The 13,725-nt window shown below is 47.8% G+C and overlaps 2 protein-coding genes across 2 annotated transcripts in view; both read right to left on the reverse strand.

Annotated features, from left to right (window-relative positions):
- Positions 1-11,071, reverse strand: part of LOC106814559 (E3 ubiquitin-protein ligase UBR4-like) — a 44,982-nt gene extending 33,911 nt beyond the window's left edge. Inside the window, exons 1-17 of the mRNA XM_014818890.1 lie at positions 10,996-11,071; positions 10,220-10,369; positions 9,647-9,781; positions 8,523-8,688; positions 7,908-8,120; positions 7,504-7,672; positions 6,838-6,982; positions 6,202-6,375; positions 5,602-5,795; positions 5,003-5,135; positions 4,685-4,791; positions 4,258-4,396; positions 3,649-3,774; positions 3,048-3,164; positions 2,574-2,716; positions 1,962-2,076; positions 180-447 (exon numbers count right to left, since the gene is read on the reverse strand). Coding sequence (XP_014674376.1) covers positions 180-447; positions 1,962-2,076; positions 2,574-2,716; positions 3,048-3,164; positions 3,649-3,774; positions 4,258-4,396; positions 4,685-4,791; positions 5,003-5,135; positions 5,602-5,795; positions 6,202-6,375; positions 6,838-6,982; positions 7,504-7,672; positions 7,908-8,120; positions 8,523-8,688; positions 9,647-9,781; positions 10,220-10,369; positions 10,996-11,028 — 2,527 coding nt within the window. The 5' untranslated portion in view covers positions 11,029-11,071. The remainder of the gene's footprint in view (positions 1-179; positions 448-1,961; positions 2,077-2,573; positions 2,717-3,047; positions 3,165-3,648; positions 3,775-4,257; positions 4,397-4,684; positions 4,792-5,002; positions 5,136-5,601; positions 5,796-6,201; positions 6,376-6,837; positions 6,983-7,503; positions 7,673-7,907; positions 8,121-8,522; positions 8,689-9,646; positions 9,782-10,219; positions 10,370-10,995) is intronic.
- Positions 11,072-11,392: 321 nt separating this feature from the next.
- LOC106814560 (E3 ubiquitin-protein ligase UBR4-like) overlaps positions 11,393-13,725 on the reverse strand; it is a 5,514-nt gene continuing 3,181 nt past the window's right edge. The window contains exon 3 of the mRNA XM_014818892.1: positions 11,393-11,403. Coding sequence (XP_014674378.1) covers positions 11,393-11,403 — 11 coding nt within the window. The remainder of the gene's footprint in view (positions 11,404-13,725) is intronic.

A 13,725-nucleotide genomic window follows, 5' to 3' on the forward strand; every position in this document is an offset into this window, starting at 1 on the left:
ACCCTCCCAGCGTTTACTAACACCCTCCCCACCCTCCCAGCGCTTACTACCACCCTCTGCATCGCACGCACTGCTCCCTGTACTCACTGTGACCATCCACACCACATCCCCTGCCTACTCCTACCCTCCCAGCTCTTACTCTCATCCTCCCCACCCTCCTGTCGCTCACTCTCACTCACCGCATCGCACGCGCTGCTCCCAGCACTTGTCCTCCTTCTGCACGGAGGCGGCGAGCAGCGTCACCTCGTGACGCACAGACGCGGCGACGTCCGGCATGTTGCGGTGCGTGCGCAGGGCGCCGGCGATGCGCCGCATCAGTACGCCGTTCAGCTCGTCGGTCGCACGCGCGTTGTCCTTGGTGAGCAGGCAGAGCAGCTGGCGCACGTCGCCGCGGCTCTGCGCTGTGCCGCGACGCAGGTTGTAGTCGATCAGCTCGCCGATGAGGCCCTGCCGACGAAAAACGCGCGAGTGCTGCGATGACGTGTTACGCGTGCACGAGTATTGATGACGTTTGACATGGATGGCCGATGAGGCCCTGCCGACAAAAAACGCTCAAGCGCTGCAATGACGACGTGTTACGAGTGCACGAGTATTGATGACGTTTGACATGGATGGCCGATGAGGCCCTGCCGACAAGAAACGCACGAACGGTGATGACGACGTATTACGCGTGCACGATTATTGATGACGTTTGACATAGATGGCCGATGAGGCCATGCCGACAAGAAACGCACGAACGGCGATGACGACGTGTTCATGGTTCATGCAGGACTGCAATTTTTTTCAAGGACTTTTCAAGGACATTTTATCGGAAATTCAAGGACATTTTATCAGACGTTTTATCGGAATTCATACACAGAACAAAACATACGTGAATTAATTTAATAACCCCATTCTTAATCACTCCATGTCACCTCTAAAACTTACCTGGATCACATTAATAAACCCTTCTAAACACTGTCACTTCTACAACATACCTTGATTTTCTGACTGATTTTACTGACTTACTGTAATTTGTGATCATCATTTAACTGTCTATCGTGTCTATAGCTTTAAGCTCATTTAACGCCATTTTTATTGAGGTTTGCACATTATTGATAGTACAAAATTACGTTTTATTACAGGCAAGGATTCTTTCTAAAAATTCAAGGACATTTTCATGAAATTAAAGGACTTTTCAAGCACAAAATCAACATTTACTAAATTCAAGTACTTTTCAAGGACTCCCCTCAAATTCAGGGACTTTTCAAGGACTGTGCGAACCATGGTGTTACGCGTGCACGAGTATTGATGACGTTTGTCATGGATGGCCGATGAGGCCCTGCCGACAAAAAACTACCATTGATGACCTCTGGTGATGCAGTCGTCCGCCCGTTATAGCGGCATTTTCCGAATCATCCAAATCATCAAAATTAATTATCACAAGTATAAAACTGAGGTATCGGCGTACCGAGGCCCTGCTGACGAGTGAAGCGCGTGCGGCGATGACGACATGTTATACGTGCACACGATTATTTATGATGCGTTACACGTGCATCCGACCATCGAGGGGCACGTCGTGAGCGATTGTGTAAGCCCACAAAAACACAGGTTTGACTATATCTGCAATTTCTGAATGCTTTCTTTGATTGCTTGAGCATCTGGGGCCCGTTGTCAGAAAGAAAATTAGTCTTAACATTAGTCTTAACATGAATTTTTTCTCTTAGACCGTCGACAGAAACGCTGCAAAGTTGCCTGAATGGAAAATCGTAGCAGATTTCCTCATAACAATGGGAAACAAAGCGCTGTCGACAGTCTACGAGAAAATGTTAGTGTTAAGACTAATGTTAAGACTAATTTTGTTTCTGACAACGGCCCCCTGGTAGACTAGCAAGGGTTTGGGACAGTATCACTGGACAATGCAATGGCGGTGGCGCGTGCAAGCGAGATGGAGCCTTGTAAAAACTCCCTCCCGGCATTACCTGATTGCAGAGGATCTGTCTGGTCTTAGAGTTGATGGCGAGAGCTCGCAGCAGCGTGATGCAATGCTCCATCGCAGCGCTGGCGCAACCATAGCAACGACCAGACGACAACACACTGAAATATGGCAGGAAACACCAGTGTGAAAATCGACATTACGCAGGCGCAATACGTTGATGCTCATGCCCATAATGAAGGTTAAAATTGTAGTAGGGTACTGCCTTACTATTGTTGCTCTACTACTACTATTGTACTCTACTACTATTGTACTATTGTTGCTTTACTAAAATTGTAGTAGAGCACTGTTCCTACTGTAGTAGTAGTAAACTTGTAGTAGGTGCAACTGAGGTCATGATGAAAATGTGCATCAAGATTTGTTGACACGACATATGAAAATCCGTCCAATGAGTTTACATTTATAATTGCTACCTACATCCTCTTTTTTTTCTACTAATATTTAGTTCCTTTCCCTGCAAATTATTCTTAAACTGATTTGGCTAATATATTATGGTGAAGGTCGAAGAACGTGATGCTCTCAGGTGCAAATAAACAACCATTAAATAATAACAATTGATGTAATATGCGTGTAAATAATAAATATGTAAATAAAGCACCTGTATCGCTTCTCTTCACAGGATGGCACGTGCTGCACCCTGGGCATTTGGTTACTATCTAGCGCCCCCTGCTGGGCATTAGAACTCTGCTCCAGCTGTTGGCGGTCGTATTCGATCAGTTCTTTTCTGGTGGCTAGCACTTTCTGTAAGATGCGAAAAATCACAAATCTCTATCGGTGCCATGAAGCAACTGTTAATCAACACTACCATATGAATGACTCCCATTCAAGCAATTGGACCTGTTCCCAATTGTGTCCCCCCTGTTGCTCCATTGGAGAGGCACATTGTCCTGGTACAGTGTTCAGTGTAATTAGACTAACTTTATTTTACTGAATTTTCCCCGACTTTTACCCAGATCGGCCTTTCGACAGAAATCGTCAACTTCGTCCCGAGTTTTACTGGAAAAACGAAATTCCCCGATTCCCCAGCGTTCCCACTATCGCAGTACTGCAGCTAACGCCACCTGGTGCCCACCTGTATGATTTTACTGAGGTCGTCGAAGGCGGCCTTGCACTCTCCGCAGTATTTCTGAGCGAGCAGTTGTATCGCTCGGTTGACACTGCTCGCTGGAGTCTCGTTGTTGTCACCTTCCTACAATGCAAAATTCCCACAACGTAAACCATGTAAACCGAGCTACCGTACAGTCAAAAGAAAACAAACTGCCAAAGTCCCCCTTTCCATGGAAACGGGCAACGAAATAGCAGAAAAACTAACAGAACTTAACTTTAAACTACAGAGTTTTGGTGGTAACGTAACCCGTCCTGTGTTCCTTTTTAAACACATACGGCATAATTATAAACACAGAATTACCATTTTACACTATTTCAGTAGAGTGTTCTAATTCACCTTTGTAATGCATATGTGAACATATTTTCAGGTAACATGAGCAATACAAGTCAATAAATTACGATTATTCTTATTCTTATTATTACTACTACCATGCTTCTTCCTCTTATTATTATTACTCTTATTGCTATTATTAAATTCACACGTGCACACATTTCCATGTAACGTGCAACAAAACCTAACAAATCAACAACATCAGCATTATTAGTAGTAAATGTCGAGCACTAACCGGTATTTTCTCTCCCCCGTGTTCGCTGACACGCTGCAGCAGGGCGTCAAGCGTGGGTCTGTACGACACCAGCTGCTTGTACACTCTGTCTGCTTTCTCCAGCAGGCTGTTAATGTTGCTGATCGCCTGCACACATACACACACACACACATGCTCAAATACTTTCACTTGACTTGCTCATTTAGGTATTCATCGATGCAAACATTACGAACAATATGTATGTGAATAACATGTGGGGGGGCTAGTTGACTACCATGAATTAATATGTATTGAATAAATTAACATGTAATTGAAATTAATATTACAAGCACGCTTATTTACATTATGGCCGTTGAATAGTTACACTTAGATGTCATGTTACAGTTGCATTTCCTTACAAATTCCGTATTCTGAGTAGAGAAAGGAATTCAGATGTGTCTTCTGCCATAAATAGTGCCATCTAATATAGAATCTGACAATTTTTATAACTGTGCTTGATCACCCTTCACGCATATTACAGACGCACATACATTCAGAGCTTAGATAGCAAATAAATTTTTTTTTGAGCGATGGCGCAGCTGTCTCACTTAATAATTCAACGAGCAGACTACCATTAAGTCTTCCACACACCTTCTTCCTATCCTCTTCATTCTCGATAGGATCTACTGCACAGCAAGGCTTCGCTGTCAGGTTGTAGTCAAACTTGGCATACTTGCAGAAGCCGCACGCATTGCAGAGGAACGGATCTTTTTCATCGTAATTGATGGCCCTGGAAGAACCAAACAGATTAGGAAGACAGGTTAGCATGAACCGAATTCAATGCTTATTATGAAGCTGGACTCAAGCTATTCATTGATATGACATGAACGTATAAAAGAAGACATGGTAGCTGTAATGAAATAAAATGACGATAAATACATTTATTACAAAAATGCATAATAAAACAAACAAGCAAACTGATTTGCAACACCAGGGATGAGACAATTTGCATTTAGAGTTGATCACATGTCAGCAAAAAAACGAAAATACCAGTAAAAATATTCATGTACGTTCCTACCTGCACTTATGACACTGGAACACATTCTCGCCACAGTTGTTGCAGACGCCTGGATACGACGGCACAGACGCACTGCAGCGAGGACACTGCAGCGTCTCTGCAGACGCCTGCATGCAAAACAAGTGATCATCAGTTTCAGAGACACGTTGAATACCCTTTTTCATTTTTTTTTCACAATTAAAATTCATTATCACGCAATATTTTTCCATTTTAAATAACGTAATACTAATATGTCGTTTAGTACATAAAATTCAAGATTTAATTAAATCGTAGAGATTAATACAGCGAACGACTAAACTAGAAATCGAGGTCGCGTGCCTGGAAGTTCTCGTAGAAGTCTGCGTATTCGATCATCAGGTTGCAGGCGACGATAGGGAGAGGGAACTCCACCTTCAACTCTGTCTGTCCCGCAGTCAACGAGCATTTCTTGGCGCGATGCCACATCTGCGGCCTGCGATCATCATCAATCGCATTATAGTAACATGCCCACATGCTCAGACATCGCGCAGCAGCGAGTGATGCGTCCTAGCACGCATACATATGATCGTGTGCTACACACAGAGCATTATTATGTGCACGTGTGCATATCCACACATACAGAAGACACACTCACACATGCACGTACGCACGCCCCTCCCCCTCCCATGCACGTAATTGTTCTTCAACTATACGATTGCCCGCCCCGCCCGCCGGCCCGCACACGAACACACACATATTTGTTCTTCACCTTTACAACTGTCTGCCCAAACGCCAACAAACCCACCCTGCCCACACGTACTTCTTACCACATCTGCCCACCCACGCATACTTTTTCTTTAGCACCACCACCGCCTGTACGCTCCCGCACACACACTCACCCTGCCCACACATACTTGTTCTTCGCCTCTATGACCATCCGCTCACCCGCCCGTACGTACTTGTTTTTCAGTTCGACGACGGCCTGCACGGAGCGGTTGTTGTAGTAGAAGTTGACGGTGCGCACCATCTTCGTGCGCTTGAGGTCGGTGACCCTCAGCGTGACCTTGCTGATCACGTGACTGCCGATGAGCTTCACAATCTGTGTCGTCGTCGTGAAGCGAGAGTCGACCTTGATCGACGACAGCTTGATGCCCTGCGCAGACAGCACGACGGCAGACGATAAAACGGCAATTGTTTTTTTACTCAAAAACAATAATAGAAATTTATTCCAGTAGACAATGAAGCGCCGATAAGTTTTTCTCCATTTTTTTTAAATTGTATTTTTTAGTTATGTAATTACAATATTTGCTTCGTAATTTTTTTAATAGGGTTTAGCATTTTTCCACCAATGTCCGTGGTTAAACTAATATATATTTATATATATATGTAGATATGTATATATAAATAAATATATATATATATATAAATAAATATACTGACGTTGGTCAAATGTCTAGGAATAAACTGAACAAAAATGGCCGCCGCACAACACGCGAGCTATGCACAACTACACATCGCCATAGCAGCTACGGTTTTCTTCTCCTATGGGCTTCACTCACCGCGAAGGGCACCTCCGGGTTGCTGCACACGAGGCAGGGGTCGCTCTCCAAGTAGTATCCATCGAGTTCGACGAGACCAGACAGCATGTTGTAGATGTTAGCGTTCGGATGGTTGGCCAGCAGCTGGTTCTGCGTGCGCAGCACCGCCACGGCACGCTCCACAAAGTCATTCGCCTGCACACACACACACGCGTGATTAGTATTATTGTTATTATTATGTATTTATATATATTATTGTTGTTGTTGTTGTTGTCGTTATTATTGTTCTTATGAGTATTGTTATTGTTATTCTTACATTATACTTTTATACTTATTATTACATCATATTTACCATCATTATTATATATCATATCAGGCACACTTGCATGCAAACATACATGCACACACACATTCACACGCACGCACATGCATGCACGCACACACACACTCACGCACGCACCACACTAACATACAGCAAGTGGCTTCTTAAAAAAAAAATTATTTACAACCAAGTAATACCACCCAATCACATAACACACAGGATCTCGACACACACGCAGGTATGTGCGCGTGCATACACCAATACATCGAGCTAGCATAAATAATAATAATATCGAAAGAAATAATCTCGACATCGACCAGTATATGAATCTCAACCTTCTTCTCCGAGTGAGGGGTCTTCAGAGCAAAGTATCCGAGCAGGTCTACAAACTGCGCAGCCTTGCGTCCGTAGTTGGGCAGCTCCGGCCAGATCTTCCACATGAGAGCGAGCAGATTGACCTGCTGCGTGAGTGTAGAGTTCCTGCAATGCGCAGATGGAGACACTCGCTGATATCCCCCCGAGTTTCTAATTGTCTCTCTATGAACGTCGCGTCGCAACGGGGTGTAAAAGCAACGCGGGTGAAAATGCGCGTGTTTATCCGACACTCGCTGACGTGCCGAGTCAGTGCGATATTGTATCGCGACAGGGTGAAAGCAAGGGGGTCGAAATGCACACGTTTACCAGACACTCACTGACATCCCCCAGAGTCAATTGTGTCTATCCAACTCTCCCAGCGGAGTGTAAAACCAAGGGGGAGGGGGGGTATAATGCACACGTTTACCAGGCACTCACCTACTGCCCCCCACCCCCGAGTCAATCGTCACAAAGATTTTGATCACCTATCCGTGCAATATTATGCCGATACATCTGACGAATCTAATGCATCTACCTATGGCAGTTACCTATATATATATGAACACCAGCACCTACCTGTATATGTGCAGGATGAGAGCGTGGGCCTGCCAGCACCTACCTGTATATGTATGAACACCAGCACCTACCTGTATATGTGCAGGATGAGAGCGTGGGCCTGCCAGCGCACGGAGGTGGAGTTGCTGTCGAGGAGGAAGCATCGCAGGAACTGGCTGAGCATCGCCGCGTCGACGAACCGGTTCACCTGCTGCACGAGACTGATGCACAGCGCCTCGTCGTACTTCTGACCGTCCGCCTCTGCAATAAACACGAGCGAGACGAGGATCACGAGACGGTTGAGACGATCGGTGAGACGGTCGGGATTTCGACAAGACAACAAGAATTGCGAGACAGTCTAGACGATCGCGAAACGGCGATCGCAAGACGGCCGAGACAATCGCGAGACCATCACGAGACGATCGCGAGACAGGGACAAACTACCGACGTGAGACCCCTTGTTAATTAGCGGACACCTCTACACAAGGGTGGCTACCTTCAGATTTCTCCTTCTCCGCTCTGTCCCTGCTGTGCTTCGCTGGCGAGCTGCTTCTCGACACACCAGAGGGCGCCCCTGACGCGGAGGCGGCTGCCGCGGCTGACTGCGCAGCCCTGGCACCACACAGCGCACACTGCAGCAGCTGCAGCACGATGGGGTAGACGCCCTCGTTGAAGAGAAAGCTGACCTGGATGAGGAATGATAGCACGCCTGCAACGAGGAGAGAGAGAGAGCATGAATATAGGCTCTGAACGTGAATTTCCAAGATTCAAGAAGATTATTTTCCAATTATAATAATTATATTATATATTATTTATTATTTATTTATTAGATTCCAAGAATATTTATTTGCGCATAAAATGCATCTAAGGATGTATGTGTGTGTGAAATTTACAAGACGATTTAAAATATAGAACGACAACGTTAAACGGCAATTTACATTAAGAATTACAGACAGAGCAATTTACAAACAAAATGGTCTTAACTTAAATAACACTATTACAATATCTAGTGATCTGTCATATTGCATAGCATATTATATGTAGCATGCACGTTACACGTGGCTAGATGTTGCCACGTGCACCCTCAACATTACATATACGCTCAACATACTCTCGTCCTTCTGACAGAATTTCTGCCAGTTGCTCGTGCGTGTGCTGGCGATGTCGGCGCACGCCTTCAGGTGTTCGATGAGTGAGATCAGGTTGTCGTACGTCAGGCTGATGGCACTACACGCACTGCTAGTATTGAAGTCGAACCCACCCTGCGCACAGAGAACCTGCAGCGAAAAAGTCAGCTCCGTAAATTCACACGCAGTCGGCACACATCGTTACGCCACTGGGTCCGGTATATTAGTGTATATATAATGTATGGTGTCCAGTATATATAGTGGAACAGGTATGCGTAAATAATAAGAGTTGTGGGTTTTGTGGTAAAAGCACAAAAATTGGCGTATATGACGTTAAGGGTATATTTAATGATTCCAGATATCATGCATAATAGTAGCAGTTTTATGGTTACATGGGAACATGGCTATATAGCTGTACATGATTCTACGAATCAAGCCGGTGTATGCGATACATATCGCATTTTGTATCGAAAGCTTTGCCAAGGGGAAAAGGATGGAAAAAAATAAGAGTGGTTTTTTGTTATTGACACGTTACGGGTGATGATTCGTCATGGGCTTGAACACATCCCTTGAAGATGCCCCCTCCCACTCCAAGTTAAGTTAAGCCAGCTGGAAGAAGAAAGCTGGCAAACAAATAAATATGCAATGGATGACAAAAGGTAGGCTGGACACAACAGCAGGGGCGTAGCTACGGGGGGCCTGGAGGGGCACGTGCCCCCCCACAAATTTTCTGTGCCCCCCCAGGTGCCCCCCCCCTAAAAATTCATGCTTGATAAAAAAAAATTGAATTAAAAACAATGCAATTAGAACAGTATAATACAAAGAAAAGTTATATATTGTGCCCCACCGCTGAAAAAATCCTAGCTACGCCACTGCACAACAGACAACCAACTCTCTGCAGCTCACACACGTAAGAACAGCGTCAGAACAACACAATCTGCAAACCATTACGAGCCTTAGACCTAGATTAGGAGCTAAGAAATTACTAAGATGGAGGCGCGGATGCAGTTCATGGGGGCGAGAAAAAAACACACAGCAGGCGGTAGGGACTCGCGCGTGACGACGGAGCAACAACAAAAAACAGTGAGCGTGTGATAGAGGGCGCCACCTTGACGTTCTTCATGTGAGACTCGAGGGCGTGAAGGTCGCGCAGCTGCCGATGCTTGTCCTTGGAGCCGCAGATGAAGAGCAGCAGCTTGCGCACCTGCCTGCGCACAAACGGCGTCTGCTGAGTCATCATGTACTGCAACAGCAAGCAACACGGTGAGCGATGAGCAAGCAGCAACAACAACCATGCCTGGGGGCCATTGTCAGAAAGAAAATTAGTTTTAACATTAGTCTTAACATAAACACCGCACGATGACGATACGATACACAACAGCTGTTCTGCATAACTATGATTATTAAACAAAACTATTACAATTCTCATAAATGAATGCTCTGTTCTCTTATTTTTATGTATTATTTTATATAATATATTATCGATTATTTTCTTTTTCTTTATCTTGTTATCTATTATCATATATTATTCAAGTAGCTGTCAGAGATAGGATTGGAGAAAGAACATAGTTTTAATATGCTAGCTAGCACTTATTCGGCAATGTAATGGGATCACTAAGAGGAAAAACGGGCAGTAAGAGTTCATTATCATTAACCATGGTTACGTGTGCATTGTGCCTACCTCGCAGAGGTAGTAGAACCAAGCCTGGTCGAAGACCGGCGTAGTGACGGAGGGAACCGAGTCAGCTATCTTCTTCATCTGGTAGGGCAGTCTCAACACCATCTCTGTCAGCAGCTGCGGGTAAGCTTCAAACACGTCGTTTGCGTGACCCTGCGCAACACGTGACGAATAACGATTATCTATTTGTTCGTTCATTCAACAGTTATTTATCGTATCTGGGTTGACATAACTTACGTATCACATATATTTGCTTGTGTGAATGGTCACAAGATCATTTGTCTTATTTAGTCATGCATATTGGCACTCGTATAACTACGCCTTGAAGGTTCATGCTATAACTTTTGCATTTCTTTACCCCTCTGTCAGTTGACCTAATGGAAAAGTCACCCATTCCTTCATTCTAGCAAGAATAACAGGAGTAAGAGACCCCAACACAACATAAAGGCATTAAAATTGCACATTTAATAGCCTTAGTTTTCTTATGATTTATCACGTGGAACTTAATATATATTAAATTTTAATACCTGTTATATAATTTTGTTTTAATTTACTATTAAAATAAATGTTAAATATTAAATCTTATAACCACTCAACTAGCCTCACCAAATCATTTTCCTAAGCGCTATAATCATCAGACAGCCACAGACCCCAATATGTACAACGATGTTGGACGAGACCATGACAGCACACCACGTCCGTACAATCCACCAATGCAACCAAATAAAACATATTTAAAAAAACCCCGACAAACGGCACCCCGTCCAATCGCCGCCTACCTTCACGTATTGTCGCAGGAAGAACGGAGACATGTCCGGCGGCGGCGTGAGCGGGTGCGGCTTCAGCAGACGCCCCGTCGCCACCCCGCCGCCGCTGCCGCCGCCGCCGCCGCCGCCGCCGCTGCTGCCTGCGGTGGCACCCTCCTCGTCGCCTCCCTGCATCTTCCAGTGGTCGAGCAGGGATTTGAGGATGAGCAGTCCGTAGTCGATCGCGTTGGCAGCGAGGAGCGCCGACGCCGTCGCGTTGCTGATGAACGACGAACTCTGCGCAAAAACGATGACGACACGATGAAATTGTTTAATCAATAGATTAATTAATAATTATTAATTAGATTGTTTTCTGTGCAACGTCGCCGCATCGATCGTTACAATCGTTCCGATCAAGGCAATCAGATCATTAGAAAACACCTGCAAAAAGGAGCGGTATATTTTTTTTGTGACAAAATATAAACCAGATAATTTCTAAAGACAAACTGCGGAACGCAGAGTCAGTAGCAGAGTGCGTCAGTAGGAGTGAGAGAGGGTTGGTGTGAGTGAGCGAGGGTTGGTGTGAGTGAGCGAGGGTTGGTGGGAGTGAGGGAGGGTTGGTGGGAGTGAGGGAGCGAGGGTCGGTGGGAGTGAGCGAGGGTTGGTGGGAGTGAGCGAGGGTCGGTGGCAGTGAGGGAGGGTCGGTGGCAGTGAGCGAGCGTTGGTGGGAATGAGGGAGGGTTGGTGGGAGTGAGCGAGCGTCGGTGGGAGCGAGGGAGCGAGGGTCAGTGGGAGTGAGGGAGCGAGGGTCGGTGGCAGTGAGGGAGGGTTGGTGGGAGTAAGCGAGGGTCGGTGGCAGTGAGGGAGGGTTGGTGGGAGTGAGCGAGCGTCGGTGGGAGCGAGGGTCAGTGGGAGTGAGGGAGCGAGGGTCGGTGGCAGTGAGGGAGTCAAGGGCAGGGCAGCCAAAGAGCTCTGGAGAGCGAGCAGGCAGCAACATAGACTCCGTAGAACAGAACGGTAACGCCGAGGGAGGGAGGAGGGAGGGTAGGAGGGAGGCGAGGAGGGAGCAGGCGGCAGCCAGAGCTCTGAGAGCCGAGCGACATGCAACATAGACTCCGTAGAACAGAACGCGTAGGCGAGGAGGAGGGAGGGAGCTTGGGAAGGAAGAGAGAGAGAGGGAGGAGCAGGCGGCAAGCCAGGAGCTCTGCAGAGCGAAGCACAGCAACGAATAGACTCCGTAGAACAGAACGGATGCGAGGAAGTAAGAGGGAGGGAGGCGAGAAGGGAGGTTGACGAGGGAAGCAGGCGGGCAAGCCCAGAGCGCTGAGAGCGAGCAAGCAGCACAATAGACTCCGGTAGAATCAGAACGGTAGCGCGAGGAGGGAGAGAGGGAGGGAGGGAGCGGGGGCAGCGAGGAGGCCGAGAGCAGCGCAGGGCGGCCGGCCCCCACGGCCGCAGGCCAGAGGCTTCTGAGAGGGCGCAGCACAGCAAACATAGACCCTCCGTAGAACAGAACGGTAAACGCGAGGGAGCGAGAGAGCAGCGGGGAGAGGGAGCGAGGGGAGGGGAGTTGGAAAAGAGTGACGGAGAGGGAGGGAAGGGAGCAAGGCGGGCAGCGCAGAGCTCTGAGAGCGAGCACAGTGCAACATTAGAGCTCGCGTAGAACAAGAACAGTACAGCGAGGAGGGAGGGAGGGAGCGGAGACGGGGGAGGAGGGAGGGAGCGGAGGGAGCAGGCAGGCGAGCCAGAGCTCTGAGAGGCGAGCACAGCAAGCATAGACTCGCGTAGGAACAACGGTACGCGGAGGGAGGGAGGTTGGAAGGGAGGAGGCGAGGCCAGCAGGCAGGCAGCCAGGAGCTCTGAGAACGCGAGCACAGCAACATAGACTCGCGTAGAACAGAAGTAGCGCGGAGGGCCCGGGGAGGAGGGAGGCAGCGGGGAGGGAGGGAGCGAGGGAGCAGGCGGCAGCCAGAGCCCTGAGAGGCAGAGCACAGCAAAACATAGACTCCGTAGAACAGAAACGGTAGCGCGAGGAAGGGCAGGGAGGGAGGGAGGTTGGAAGCGAGGGAGGGCGGGGAGGGAGGGAGCGAGGGAGCGAGGGAAGGCAGGGCGGCCGCCCAGAACTCTGAGCAGCGAGCACAGCTAAGCATAGAAACTTCGTAGAACGAATGGTATGCGAGGGAGGAGGAGGGAGGCGAGGGAGCAGGCCAGGCAGCCAGAGGCTCTGAGAGCGCGAGCATGAAAAAAAGCAACCATAAGCGACTCCGTAGAAGCAGAACGGTAGCGCGGGAGGGAGGAGAGGTTGGGCAAGGGAAAGGAGAGAGAGAGGGAGGGAGGGCAGGGGAGCGGGGAGTGAGCAAGGGAAGCGGGGAGGGAGGGAGCAAAGCAGGGCAGCAGCAGAGCTCTGAGAGGCGAGCAAGGGCACAATTAGACTCCGTAGAACGTCCGCGGGGAGGGAGGCAGGAGGGCAGAGCAGCGACAGCGAGGGGGGAGAGTCGCGGACGGGGGGGGAGGGGGGGACTGAGAGGGGGGGGAAGGGGGGGGACAGGGAGAGGCGGAGGGGGCCGGGGAGGGAGGCAGGGCAAGCCCAGAGTCTCCTGAAGCCGAGCACAGCAACATAACTCCGTAGCCATCAGCAATGGTAACGCGAGGAGGGAGGTTTTTTGCATAAATTTTCGGATGGGGATTGGTGCAATATTCTCCTCTTTTTCTCCTCTCTCACTTTGAGGGCTATTCAGCTGATATTCGTGATAGGATTAATGA

The sequence above is a fragment of the Priapulus caudatus genome, unplaced genomic scaffold (assembly GCF_000485595.1).
Source record: "Priapulus caudatus unplaced genomic scaffold, Priapulus_caudatus-5.0.1 Scaffold945, whole genome shotgun sequence".
Taxonomy (NCBI): domain Eukaryota; kingdom Metazoa; phylum Priapulida; class Priapulimorpha; order Priapulimorphida; family Priapulidae; genus Priapulus; species Priapulus caudatus.